General features: G+C 41.3%; 1 protein-coding gene across 1 annotated transcript in view; it reads left to right on the top strand.

The window, feature by feature from the left end:
* The window catches only part of LOC146868521 (olfactory protein-like), a 30,956-nt gene extending 15,834 nt beyond the window's left edge, over positions 1 to 15,122 (top strand). Inside the window, exons 3-7 of the mRNA XM_085624130.1 lie at positions 5,117 to 5,184; positions 7,859 to 7,924; positions 10,886 to 10,903; positions 10,997 to 11,107; positions 15,097 to 15,122. Coding sequence (XP_085480256.1) covers positions 5,117 to 5,184; positions 7,859 to 7,924; positions 10,886 to 10,903; positions 10,997 to 11,107; positions 15,097 to 15,122 — 289 coding nt within the window. The remainder of the gene's footprint in view (positions 1 to 5,116; positions 5,185 to 7,858; positions 7,925 to 10,885; positions 10,904 to 10,996; positions 11,108 to 15,096) is intronic.
* Positions 15,123 to 15,135: the final 13 nt, after the last annotated feature.

Genomic DNA, 15,135 nt, shown 5'->3' with positions numbered 1-15,135 from the left:
AGCTGAGCTTACTCCTTTCATCTCACCTGCCACAGTCTGCCCTACTTCTCTAGTGCCAAATCCACTTACACAAAACCTGCGCACCAACTAAACCAACAGCTGCCGATTGGCTGCGGTGCAAGTGTGGCAGACTTTGGGAATCACTCGATAGGCTGACTAGGGAAGGAAGAATCTAGACACTATATTGTTTGCTGTAGGGCTTCCAGTATGAATTTTCTAGCTTCTGATTGTTAACACCAATGTTAATCCCAGCCTTGCTGTTGATGCCTTCTCTCAATAGCTGCACCCTCTCCAATAACCAAGCTGGCTTTGTGGTTGCTGAGCACAACAACTCACTGTGCATGGTTTCGATAGATATGCAAGAATGCCTTCAATCGTAGCGTCCATGGCAGAGTCAGACAAGAAGCCATTGCTCAAGTTGGAAATGGTGCTGGTGCTGATTAATTCACCCGTTAGAATAAGCGGAGGAATTTATTAGTAATCCTCATTACAGGAGTAACAGAGTAATGCGGAATTGCTAAATTCTTCCAATTCCACAGGCAGTATTACAAATTCCACACACCTCTAGTCTTAAGGAGAAGTCCTTTCTCCACACTCATCAGCTGAAGAGATTAGCCTTTGTTGTTAAGACTTGCTCAATTGTTCACCAAAGTGTTTGACCTGTCAGCCTTAGGGTGACCTTCCCCCAAACTTTTTGCATTCACCCCCCCTATTTTAGCTGAATACATTTTTGTTTGTCTTATGACTCTGTGTACTTTATCACTGCTAACCTGTCTAAAGAGCTTGTGCTCTCTCTTTAAATCTGGTAAAATTGGCGTACACATTATTAGCTTATTTAATTTACTTATAAGTCCCTTATAGAGTGGGGCACCATATTACCAGGGCCTGTATACTAAATGCTACTAGTGGGCCTGCAGCAGGTATTGTGCCACCCACTTAAGTAGCACCTCAAAACATGCTCCAGGCCTGACATTGTAGTCTGAATGCAGTTTCAAACTGCCAAATGGACCTGGTAATATAACCCCTTTGCCGAGCCTTACACTCCCCTTATATTGCATATGTGTAATTCCTAAGTTAAGCCCTATGCAGGCCACAGGGCAGGGTGCAATATAATTAGGAGGCTGGACGTGCACGTTTAAGATTTGCATGTTCTGCTAGTGAAAAACTCCTACATTCATTCTTCACTACTGTGAGGCCTACTTCTCCAGTAAGATAGCATTGGGTTGACTTATTAAATGTAATAGATGCTATATTTTATTTGAGAACAAGTAAGCATTTCATGTTTGGTGCCGGAGAGATTGTAATAAACAATTCCTCTTTGATGGCACAGCCCAACTTGCAACTGAATAGATTGTGCTCACACAGAAGGATTTGTCATCCTTGCATTGTTTGCATTGTTCATGCAGCCAGCTTGGAGCCAGGGCAGAGGAGTCAGGAAACTTCAAGCACTTCAAAAGGATTACTTTAGAAACTTGTTCTACTTCAAAGAAGACACCAGGTATAAAGATGGGACCCTCAGAACCACTCTTCAGTTCACCTTTTGGACCTGCGGAAGGGCTCTCAGAGGACTGTCTGCTGCTATGTACTCCAGAAGGCTGTTTCTCTGCACCTGTATGGACTGTTTTGCTGCCTGGAGCCTGCCTTCAAGCCTCATAGTCCAGCTCCACTGCTTGAGCCATGCCTCATCACTTGAAGCCAGGCCTACCAGAGTCACTCTAAGGCCTTGGGGGCTGGCCTCCTAATCAGAGCCTCAGGGACAGCAAAGGCTCCAACCATATGGAACCTGTACCTAGACACAGCCTGAGTGAGTCCTAAGCCCCCAGGTGGTGCCCCTCCAGGCCCTTCCAATCATTGCCCCACGGTTGTGCTGCTAAAGGTGCCCAGATTGCCAACATCTAACGATTGGGATTTGGAACATATTTGGCTAAAAACTGCTCTGGCAACTGAGGGAAGGACAGGCCAACCTGCATGTTTATCTGCCAATGTGCATAGCCGGTCGGCCTGACTTTGCAGTAGGTCCTGCTACCTTCTTCTCAGCACCATCAAATTCTGTTCAACGGTTTTTGGCTAAAGGGGTATCCAACCTCCTGAACTCTCATCGGCTAGAGCCTCCTGCCGCATCCCGCTGAAGATTTTTGACTTCCAAAACAAATACTAAGTCCGCACATAGAAATCTTCACTGCAACTTTGTCCAGCGGCTCTCCCATGAAGACGTCTCCATCTTGGACACAGCCTGCAGCCTTGCCCTCTTAACTTTACTTTCTGCGAACATTCCTTTAAAATGTATTTTAAGTCCAAAGGTGAGCGCTTACTTTATGTGATTTGCGCACCATCGCCGTCGGCCATATTTTTTTACTTTGATCCTGTCTTGCGCGGTTTTATGTCCGCGGTTATCCCTTTAATCTTTGGCGTGCTATTTTTTACCTTAAACTTTAAAAATTCATAACTCCGGTTCTACTGATTGGATCCTTGTTGTCTTGGTGTCGATTTATTAAAACATCCTCTATGTTTCTAAATTGTTAGGAGACTTTTAATGATCTGAGTTTTATGTTAGTACTGTTTGTGTGCTGCAGAAATACTTTACTCATTGCCTCTAAGCTAAGCCTGACTGCATTTGTGCCAAGCTACCAGAGGGTTAAACACAGGTTAATTTAGTAACTTTTGTGGTTCACCCTGACAGGGATTGTGGCTTTGCTTGAGCAGGGATAACACCCCACTCGATCAACAGCTCAATTGCTCACACTGAGTGATTTTTTAAACCCTTACGTTGTATTGATCTGAAGCCATTGATCAACACTCAAATATTACAATCTCCTTCTCCTAATAACATCACCTGGAATGCTTATTAGAAACCAATACATTGGACACGATTTCTCCAAAGTTTAATTTTAGGACTGATGAAGCAAGACTCACAGGATACTGCAGTGAGATGAGGGTTGCATAGAATTAGCTGGCAAATTAATCATAGTAAAAGCAGAGAGTGTTGTACTAGATACTTTAAATGAGTAGTGCACAAGAAGAGAAATGCCACCACCCAAGGCTGAAGAATGGTTGCTATGTCTTAATTCAAAACCAGTCTGAATGGCTAATGCTTTGTCAGTGGGCGAGTCTGTTAGGTTTCAGTAAAGTCAATGCAATTCATCTGATAGGTTAACTTAGGTTCCCATCACAGAAAGAAAAGATGCTGCAATGTCTATACATGGACTTACCACCTGTTAGTGAGAATGCAGAGGGATTCACTTAGAATAGTGCGCTTGCCTTAGGCAATGGTTAGGAACACAAGAACTGGCAGCATGACCCGTGGAACGCGTTATCCTGGTGTGGATGAGTGCGGACGGGCTGGCCTTTAGCACATTGCCAGATCAGCCACGGTTCGCATCTGCTGTGCAGCCATTCTGGTAGGAATATTAAGCAGCCTGTAAGTAATGGCACGAGTCAGTTGATCTGTGTCCGGTATAAGTGAGAAAGACAAAGTAATAAGACTGAGGTGTGGGGACTAGATGACAAACCAGGTGAACCATCCAATTCTGTGAAAAATACTAGGTGAGAAAAACAAGTTAAATGAACAGCAACAAATATAAACTAACATGAATAATACAAACTAAAAGAATAATGTGCAAAGCGTGAGCTAACCAAAATAGGAAACAAAAACAATGTAAGAGGCAAGTTGGAACTTTTCTCAACATATAAGACAACATGAGATTCGATTAAAGGTAATTTTAAATGGTCTCAGGTTATGATTACCTGGAAGGGTTTTGTGCTGACGTACCATTAGAAGGCCCTTCTCAGTGCTAATCAAGTTTAATCCTAAGGATTTTGTGGTCATGGCCAAGAAATATTTTCGGGACCCCTTTTTGCAACAACTCTGAGTTTTTTAATGCAATTTCTGCTAATTCAAGTTCTATAGTGCCTAGCAATATTGAATAATATGTTGAAGGCTGAGACGCAGAACTACACAGAAGTGAGCTAGAGAGAAAGTTCATTTCCCAAAGGACCTCTTGGCAGGTGGGAACCCTGCCCTATTGCCCACTTTGCGCAAACCTTAAAACGTCTCAGCGCTAATCAGGTAACCCACCATTGCTGCAAGGAAGAAACAAAAAGAAAAAGGGCTGATTACCAACTAATGCGATTTCCGCTGGTGTTATGACATAAGCTCAGAAGTGTTTGTGTTTTCTGAAGTGCTCTGTGACCCATTCAGGCACTGTGCTCTGAAGCCCCACATACATAGAAAGATAGTGTTCCACATATATATTTCATCCTCACTACTCCTATATTATATCACCTGATCCCCATATTACAAGTGCCCAAAATGGTCTGTGCCTAAAAAACTGTTTTAACAGGCCTGTTATTCTAACTTATCTCACCTTTCATTTCACTACTGGCTGATCTCCTCTAAAAACAACCGCACATCCTCTAAGATTGTGTTTCACAGTAGTGTTGTCTGGCTGATCATCGTCTATGTTGTCATGGTGGGTTCGCAGGAGTTTTGAGCAGCGGCAGCAGCAACAACAAGCCAAGAGGGAAGGGGCTGGATTTTCAAGCTCATGTTTTAGCTTGTTCTGGGCACTATCACCAGAGATGTGTCGGTGGGCCACGACTTTACAGCCCCATTTTTGGGGGGGCTAGGATGATATTGCACTGGCCCGTGTATCTCGCTGTGGTCTATGAGGGTATGACAGGCCGCTGGCTCATGTTTGAGGGGCAACGGATGGCCTCCAGTCTTTATTCTGAGGTTGGGTAGAGCAGAGCAGAACTCCTCAGAATTCCACAGAGTTTTAATGCAGCTCTGCAAAATTCCACGTGGTACAACTCCACAAGCTCTGCCCACCCCTAACGAGTACACTGATACCTTTCAGGAGGACTGAAAAAGTACATCATGACTTGTGAACTGGGATATCTGGTATACATTTAATCACTGGGCCTAATTGGTAGTTTGATGCATCTCCACCATGACTATTGAAAACATTGGCATTTTGCTACAGTATCTTATTCATTAAGTCTAGTGAGCTGATGAATACTTATGTGCTAAAATAAATATCAAGGTACATATGTGTTCTTTGTCTACAGCACAATGGATTACTAAATAATATGCAAGCTTATTTGTGCTCTTTTCCAGACCTTCAGGATGCATGAAGATGGATATGGTATACCATACCGTCAAAGACGGTCAATACACTCTAAGTGGTGAGTATCAACCGTAAGGGGTGTCTATTCCACAATAAGGGTGTGAGAAATTTGTGTAATTTGCTTTTGCATATTGAGGGGTAAAATTGGAAAAATTGCACATAAATATGCAAAATGTAAAGCCGTCATTTAGCACTATATTTTAGTAAAAAATGCATTTGTGCATGAATTTTTGACATGAGGATGCCTTCTGGACTAAAAAGTGCAACAAACAGAACAGCAACAAACAACAGCCACCCACATTCTGGTTGCTCGAGTTGTCCCTGTACTATATTTGTGCCGCAAGTAGCAGCATAATTTTGCGAAATTGTGAAATGGCATAATTTTGCCAAATTCACATAAAGCATTTGGCAAAATTCAAAATATTATGCAAATTACGCCAGCCTAATTTAAATTTCACCCAGGCCTACTCCATACACTTTTTTACCCACCTGAATGACCTGTTATCATGTGGAGGTCAAAAAGCAATGGCACAAATATCAATGGAAACTCAAACATAACTGTGGGATCCTGTGCTTCCCTTCTCCCTCCATGAGTGAGCTAGTGCTTGGCGGGCCCGATTTAGATCTCGGCAGACGGTTTCATTGTGACAGATAACCCATCTGCCGAAATATAAATCCCCATGGAAATATAATGGGATTTGTATTTTTGCAGACGGGATATTCGTCACCGTTGTGACTGGGTAACCTGCCCGCCGAGGTCTAAATGAGGCCCTTCGTTGAAGCATTTTAAACTAGAGACTGAGCAACATGCCTAGTTTCTGTGGTTCCTTTGCCCATAACCTTATACAGGCTTGTCAAAAGCTTTTGTGCAGCCTGAGTCATAAACATTCAGGGCCCTGGTTTACAGTGCCATCTAGTGGCAGCTAACTTTGCCTACTTTATTAAGCATATATCACAAGAGCAAGCTGGGTATGCTTATGTGATACATATCTTTAGCAATGACCATGCAGAGCCCTGAAAAGAGCAGGTAAACGTAAAACAGCCTTAGATGCCAGAGGCGGCTGCTGTCAAATTAAAGTGGCGGAGCAGCGCAGGCAGAATATTTTGACCCAGAAGAATACTTTCAATTGTGGTTCATTTGAACCTGTGGTTATAACGGACTACGATTGAGAGTTCTGGAGTTGCGAGTTTCCCACAGTGCCTGTCAGTGAGTCAAAAGAAACATTTAATGAAAACAAACAAATTTAAAAGTGTACTTACCAGCTGCCTGGTCCTCTCCTCCGGTGCCTGCAGTCCATGGCTCCAGCACAGGTTCCCAGAGTCTAATAAACTCACCTAACCAGTGCAGACGCTGCTCTCATGCTGGCAATACTATTAACCAGAATGAGAGAAGTGCCTGGATTGGTTGCAGAGGGCTTCCTTGGCACTCACTCATGACAGGGAGCCTGTGCCTATTCCCCTCCTGTCTGTACAACACGTTTCAAGACAGTCAGCCAAACCGGCATGCACATGTACAGTGCCCACCACTCCTCCTCCCCGCTGCTGTCCATCACCAATAATGTCACCGCCCGCCGATAAGCTCGGCTCTGCTGGCAGGACAAGAAATAAAATTATAATAACATTTTTATATTACCATTTTATTTTTCATGTTTTCTCCGCTGCCTGCAGTGGGGCGATGCTCCTCTGCCTTAATGGATGAGCCGCCACTGTCAGCTACTCAGCCGTTGTGTCAGCCCTGACCTGAAACATGAAGTAAAGTGAAGAAACCTTTGACTGGCTCTGCTGGATTCTTAAAGTGGATAATAACAAAACCAGTATCTGTCCACAATTCTATTGTGGACATCATTTAGGGGTCGCTGCAACACGCCTCCCCAGTACCCCTGCAACTTTGCCTGTGTATACAGCAAAAAGCACTATGGTGTGGAAAGAGCCGCAGATTCCATCTTAAAAAGTGAAATACAAGTACTATTGACTCGAGGCACATTATTTTGCCTAATATATTGTGAAAATCATATGGTTTAATGTTTGGCCTCCCACTTATATACTTTATAAATTGATCTTAAACGTGTTTTTCAGATTGTTCTTCCCATTACATTAGAAACATTTGTAGATTGCACTAAGAACAGTTCAAAAATGAAGGTTGATAGACACTTTCCTGCCCATTACTACCACGCTTAAACATACTCCATGCCAACATCAAAAGCAGATGCCAGCCAAGCATTCAGCCAGCACTGCCTTGTTCATGCTCAGTCATTGTTAGTCAGAGCCAAAAGGCTAATACGTTTCCATAATAAACTCTATCAGTGTCCTTCCAACACAAACTTTGATACCATTATAAGAAATTGTCAGATGCTATTTTGGTTGCAACAGTTAATATATTTCCCACTTTTTAATTCAGATACATGCAGATTAATAAAACAGTTAAATAAGTTATGAGTAAATACTTATTTGAGGCTATTGTTAAAACGCAGCAGTTTCTATGGGGAACATCATTTTAAGACTACACGAAGGTGCTGTCAACTGTCTTAATTATCTTTATCTAGTGGAAGAAGAATGGCACTGTTTTTAGCTTGTTTTGAGTACCGATATAGTGATTATTTTTAGCTAACCTATTTTTCAGATGTTTTTTACAATACATTTACATTTTGTTTAATACATTTCATGTAATATGTAAACCTTTCCTCCACATTTCCTACAGTGTGAGTAAGCAGTTGCTGTTGTTTTATTTTCAGATCTCGACACCAGTGACATCCGATTTGTTGATGGGGACTTTGATCACAGTTTTCTGTCCATCATACGTTTACACCAACTGATAGCCTCTCTGTCCCCTCCCGCACCGAGGGTTCATTACAATCAACAGTCTTATTTCAACTCGCACATCTAGGCCTGTCAGAAGAATATGTTAGGCCAGGGATGACTCGTAAGTTTAGGAATACCTAGAAATTAGGAAAACATGTTTCCTGGGGAAAGAGAAAACACTGCATTTGTCATGGTATGTCCATGTAGGCAAAAGGCAGGTCCGCCTTTCTTTATTTCCCATATATATTTCTCTTGGGCTCAATCTCCTCTTCATATGTTATAAAAACCCTACAGCAGCTTCAACTGTCTTCTTCCCTCCCATCCTAATCTCTCAGTCTCTCTCTTGCTAATTGCCTGTTTCACAGCACCTATTACTCTTGTCTGGTATCTTTCCTGAATATTACAAGTGTGCCATCTTACTACCTGTACTGATGAAACTTTCTCTGGACGCTTCTTCTCCTAACTGTCATTCTTTGTCTCTTCTGAACATGGTTTTGCTGTATCTCAAATCAGAAGCTCACAATTAGCCCTATCATTACATTGACTCCTATTCTCCTCTCTTTTCATTGAATCTTCCTTTTATCCTCTAGACTCAACCCAATCTGAATACTTTTCTATTACCATGTCCCTTACCTTGAATGGTCATTCCCCACTATCCTTTCCTCTTATTATGCTCACAAGACCTGTTGTTTCAACCCAGCCCACTTTATTTTTTCATCCGTGTTGTCTATCTCTTTCCTCACCCACGAACATCTAGAGATCACTTTTGATCATTTAAGGTTGCCATTATGCACATCTTCTCTATGCTTCAAAGGTTTTCATGTCAATAAAATCTTCCCATATCTTCCTTAAACAGAACACAAATTCTATTTTCTCTCTGCTGGAGTACATGCATCCTTTCCTGTGCCCTCTAGTACCTTTAATCCATTATTAATTCTGCAAGAGATCTCTCTGGCTAACGCATCCCCAGGTTAATGTTTCGTACCTGTTTCGTAATTTTTATAATTTGTAAGTTTATCTGCTAGGAGTGTGCAAAGTTTTTTTCGCTTCAGTGAAGTAGCGTGCAGTTCCTGATTATTATCCTTCACACAGTCCATGGAGTTTTCCACTTTACTTTCGTCAGTACCATAGCATAGAACTTTATGCTGATACTTTCAGGTATAGTAACAGCAGCCATAGTTTCTCCTCACAGTTAACCAGGGGCCGATCTGTCAAATTACATTTGGATTCACAATGGGGACAATGTGATGCTGGAAATCTTAACAGCATCATAAACATAGTACTCATTTTCAAGCATAAGTCAAATCATACTGAATCTCATGACCTTTGTGTATTTTTGAGGTTTTTGTGATTAATATGAGATGGTCACAAGGAAAACACTTTGCAACTTGCTCTTTAGTGCTTCTCCTTTCTTGTTCAAATTTGCACACTGTCTAGGAATCACTTCTCAGCTTAGTCATTCCATGACCTCATCCTTTTTCTGTTCTTTTAGACTATTCCTAAGTCCTTAGTTTGGGAATGCGCTTTCTCTCCACATTCCTTCATACAGATTCTTTATTCTGACCGCTTTGTTTTTAAGAACCTCTCTCTAATCTGGTTGTCACCATTTTCCACAATCACATTGCTACTTCTGTTCTATCCCTATCTCTTTGTTGAGTGATCCAGTATTCAGACTTTGTCATTACTTTGAGGAAAGCATTTTAGATATTAATTTTAGAAGCATAAAATACACCCCGCTCCTACTCAGAGCTACCTTTCATCTTACCCCACATGCCTTCACTGCTGTGATCACATAGTTACTACCACCCTATAATTCATCTCCGTAATATTACAAACATTTCAAATAAATACTTTTTTTAAAACCACAGCATTTCTTAATTTTGCTGGAAACAATCTAAAGAAAGAGACAATCCTAATGATGACTTTTGACTTCTATAAGCAAACAAACAATTCATTTTTACTGCACAAGGCTTTAAGCAATTGATCTCCACCAGGTACCACAGGAGCCAGCTGCTTGTAAGTATCTCTTGCACATGAGGTAATACCTAGTAAATGATACCAAGGTCTGGTACTTAGCAGTGCGGCCTCCTGCATGGCACAGAAGGCAGCACTGCTGAGTGGCAGACTCTTCAATTGGCAGCCAGCCCAACCAATGGCAAAGCCCTCTATCCAATAACACTCAGTAAGACTGGCAGCATGAAGCCTGCAATATAACCAGTCGCCTTCCTGTAACACTACCTGCTCAAACAGGCCCTGGCACTGTCAGTCTCAGAGCAAGAGAGAGAGTGATTTTGTAACAGGTACTATATTTGTTAGTAGCTGAGAATGATTGTCCTTGATGAACAGTAGCTCTCATTACCGAAGAGGTTTAAACAATTTACTCTCTTTAACAATATTAAGGCCCGGTAAAGCAATCCTAGGTTTCATATTTAATTTCCTTGTAAAGGTGTAAGCTCCCAAAACTGCACTCGACTGGCATGTCCATCATGCCTTAGTTTCTTTCAACAAATTAGTTTTTTTGGTTCTTGCATATTGTCTTCTCACAGCTGCGTCTTTCATAATTTCAAAATTATCAAGCATTTGTAAAATTTAACAAAACCTAAACCTGTAACCCCCACTCCTAGGTATATTCAAGTGGATTTTCCATTTGCTATGAATTCCACTTGGACAATGCATATCCGAAATGTGCATATATAGGGTTTACAATATTCTCGCTCGACCTGAGAATGCATTTAATCCTGAATTTTACAGGAGTAGTTTTGTTTGCTTAGTAGCGTAGTAAACTACCCACAAATTGTTTTTTGATTACTCACCCTCCTCCCAGAATGCTATCCCATTACCGTCCAAGACCCTAAATCCAGGAGTATAGAAAACCCTAAATCTTTGCACATTTTCCACACTATTGGATACAAATATTCTAATTCTAACTGGTAATAAGAATGTAAAATTTAAAACTTCAGATGACTTTCTTTGTGCAGGTAAGTTATACTAATATGCTACGTGACATGTGAAATCGTGACTGAACCCATTATAAAGTTTGTTTTGTTTGTCTTCCTGATTTCTGTTTGCAGCCAGACAGCCAGAAGTCGCTGAAATCCCTGCTTTAGCCATTGGACACTTCAAGATGTTCATACCGGTACTTGGGCTCTCAATGAATGATGTCACACACCTGCCAAGAGACAGTAAGCATAATGCATGCTGGTCATTTCCATACAGCCATTGCATGATTCATAGGAAGCCAATGGCAGCCTCACAATCCAGCATACAAAGGATGCAAGCACTTGTACTAGTTAGGTCACAAAATGCTGTACAATGAGGAAAGATGGCTCTTTTGAGGGCAGCACCACTCATTCTTTTGGATGCGGTGAATTGAGCTCTATTAAATTGATTAATAATAACTTACTGTTTCATATGCTTAGACATAGCAACACTATGAAACATTTCATTAAAATACAGGTTTAAGGCACAGAAAACAACTGCGTTATACAACAAAAAGACTGTTGGGTAAGGCAAACATAGCAAGAAGACCAGACAACAGTTTTATATAAAACAAATTCACTTATGATAGAGATAATGCAGCTCAAGTGACCACAAATGCATGTTATCTTACACATGTATTTTAAACCAATAGATGCCAGGTGAGCAGATGTCTGCTGTGGAGGTAGATCACAGATCACAAAGTATCTTCAGCCAAACAATTAGAAAGCTTCCATTTGCAACAAATTAGTTTTACCCCATGTGTGGATCTGAAATATCTGAAGAGTATAACAAAATAAGAACTCTGTATCAAAGATAATCTGCAGATTCTGCAATGGAGAAAATGGTGGGCTATGGTCCTTTGCAGACAATATGTAAAATGGAACAGCCAATGAAAAGAATAGAACAAGAAATAAAACGTCAGTTCTACATGCCTTAAGGCACAGTTAGCTGTCCTGCAAGCACTCTCATCCTTAAGATACAGCTAGCTGCCTTCCAAGCATCCTCAGTCCTAAGGAAAAGCTAGCTGACCTCTAGGCAGCCTTAAGGCACAGCTAGCTGTCCTCTGTGCAGCCCCAAGGTACAGCCAGCTTACTGCCAGTCATCCTTAAACCAGTTAGGGGACCTCCATGCAACCTTAAGGCATAGAATCCCGTTCTTCAGTTAGCCATAAAGGAGAAGTACCTGTCTTTGAGGCAGCGCTGTGTGGTACCTGTGCCGTGCTCTTGGACACTGCCATCAACAAAGTTTGACCCAAGATCAAGAGTTTGGAATTGTTTCCATGTACATAACTCTGCAGACCACTTCCTTACAGTAACTGGGCCAATCAATACTTACATACATGTAACAAATTGGTGTGAGAACGGTCCTCTGTGGAAAGCTATAGCCCAAGGATGTTTTTTGCAAAGGATAGATACTGAGTTTACTCATTCAAAGTCTCTGAGATGAAAGAAGGACTCACATAGCTAAGGTTTGCTTCTGTGATACCAATCAGGCATTACAGATTCACATTCAGAAAATAGTTTATTTAGACCATAGGTCTCTAAAGATAGTACATAAACACTTAACAAGTAATACATTTGCATTCTCAATTTAGGTAATCGCAAGAAATTGGGATTACCTGAATTGTGAATCTCAAAAACTTTCATTCATTACAGAAGGCCATTTTGCTATCGCAAACAGCCAATTTTTGAGAATCGCACTGTTTGCGATCACAAAATACCTTGATGCATGTGCCCCGAAGTGAGTTGCTAAATTCTAGGCATGGGCTTAATTTGTGCAATTTGGGGTATTTTGTATTATGCTAGTTACGTGGCATTTTCAATATCACGGCGTTACATTGCTTCACATAATTACATGCCAGTAGAGGTAAAAAATTACTGCAAATAGTGCAATTCTCTGTAAAAATCTACTGCGTACGCACAGGAACAACAGAGCATGAAAGGTGCTTGTTTGCAGTGCTCTTACTTAAATGCGTTCTAATGCCAAAAATTGATGTGAGGATTCATTTCACAGTAAAATTTAGCCCATAGTGATGGATTTGCATTTCATTTAATATAACTGCCATTTTTTTATAATTTTTTCCTAATTACGCAAAAGCAAAATAAGTGAATTTTGCACAGCCCTGCTAAATATTGAGTGGTCTCCACATAACCTCTTACTCTCATAATCTGTTTTCTTCTACCCTGATCCTATTTTAGTTCGCAATTTAAATCCTCATTATTGCAATTATTAGCATTATTTATTGGCCACAAACAAGTAGCTCTTTCCCATGTCTCAATGGTAGAAGCATGGCTCTGTGTTACCAGGAAGTTAATTTAAATTCCATTACTACAGCTTGTCTAATAGAGAATTTAGGAAGAGACAACATAGATTTAAGGAAGCATTCCTCTATTTGTTTCAAGGATTTTTGCCATTTAGACAGGAGACTTCTGATTATATACATTTTGAGATTGAGCCTTCGCGTCATACACCTTTAAAATATGTGCGAAAGAAAGTCCAGTGGCATTTCCATTAAACATCTTAAGTGCGGATAATATGAAAACAGGGCCCAGCTTTTTCAACCTGAGTATTCCAGTTGAAAGTTTTCTGGTATTTCATACCCAATTATTTGTATGTGGCTACTTCATGAACTTTTAATTTACAGATGTACCACTAAATGGCTTATCTTTAGACCCAAATGCTAAGATTTTATTTTTATTTTCATATTTCATATTTATTGGTTGGACTCACAGTAGTTATTAAACATATCTAGGGGCATATTTGCAAGCCCCTATCTCCACCACAAGAGACACCTTTCTGCACATAAACAACCTTCCCTCAACGCAGGCACCCCTGCACTATGGTGCAAGGGTGTCTTTGTGGGCACCAGGTGGCTAAATTAGTCCCGGCACTGGGAAAGACACAGGGCTGCACCGTATCCTTGTAAATACGGTGCAGCCCTGCTTTTCAGAAGTGGCGGAGTGCAGCATTAAGCCAAGGATGCTAACGCCGTGCTCCACCACACCCTCGCAATATGCCCCCTAAGCATATTCCTCTGCAAGCTGATTTGTGTATGGTCCATTATCTCCAAATCAACTGCATAGAGAAGAATGCACTTATTTTCATTGGGAACAATACAGTCTTCAAGAGAGTCTGAGGTAAATCTGCTATGAAGAAGGCAAGTAGGGTAGGGGCTGGTTCACAGAATTGTCTTGGCCCATTATTCAATTGAGTATTTTATGACAGGAGCCTCCTCTCTATATATTTCTACCCTTTCCCAATTAGATCTATATTTTTTCATTAGAATACACAAAACGCCTTCAAGGTGGGACACGGACACTACAGAGCAGCTCCTTATGCAGGTTATGGTGCTTGATGCAGTGCTATATTTCATTAAAATGGAAAAGAGTCTGTGCTCATAAAGTTTGTTTACCAGTAGGTGGAGCTGTCATTGTGACACAGGCACCATTATTGATAACTTTGCCAGATAATAGTAGATCACAGGTACACAAGCCATACCATAGTGTGTGGAAGGACCTTCGCGAGTGCCTGCTCCAGCCCACACTCTGCCAACCTAGATTCTGCATGCTGGTACCCTTGGTTCACGTTCTCTATTCCCCTCGGTGGCTGGCACCTTAGTGTGGGTGCTTGAACTTCCCCAATTTCTGCAGTTATGAAGGGAGGTTCCAAAAGATTGCCTCTTCGAATCCATACTCCTTATGTGTACCCCAGAGGGGGGAGGGTTGCATGTCAATATATTGAGTTCCCCTACATTGTAGCCAACCATATTGTCACTTTAAGATTGTGAGACATTACATCTTTTTTGTGGGGGGTAGACCAACACCACACCCGCTTTTAAAAAACAAGTGAATTTACTGGAGATGGTCTTCCCTTATTTTATCATTATTTACCCCTTATGTATGTTACTTGCTTTTAACTATATAACGTCCGATGATGTAGTGTTCCATGATGTAGTAATATTGGTGTAGTGGTGGAGTACTATTTGCCTCACCTTCTATGCTTGATTTGCAACACATGACTGCACGTGCCTCACACTCGGCCCCTCCCATGCTGAGGAGACTTCCCAGTCCTGCTCCCACACACACAGCCATCCTCTTGGTGGAATTATCTAATGTGTTAAATGTTTGTTTGAGCCAAGAGCAGGGTGGTTGAGACAGAACATTCCTAACACTACTTGTCTTTTTTCTTTCAGTCGACTGTGTCCCTGGAGAGTTTTAGGTAAGTTCAAGTC

This window comes from Triturus cristatus, chromosome 1_2 (genome assembly GCF_964204655.1).
Source record: "Triturus cristatus chromosome 1_2, aTriCri1.1, whole genome shotgun sequence".
NCBI lineage: Eukaryota > Metazoa > Chordata > Amphibia > Caudata > Salamandridae > Triturus > Triturus cristatus.
Note: the sequence above shows the minus strand (reverse complement) of the source record. Positions and strands in the feature narration are given on the sequence as shown.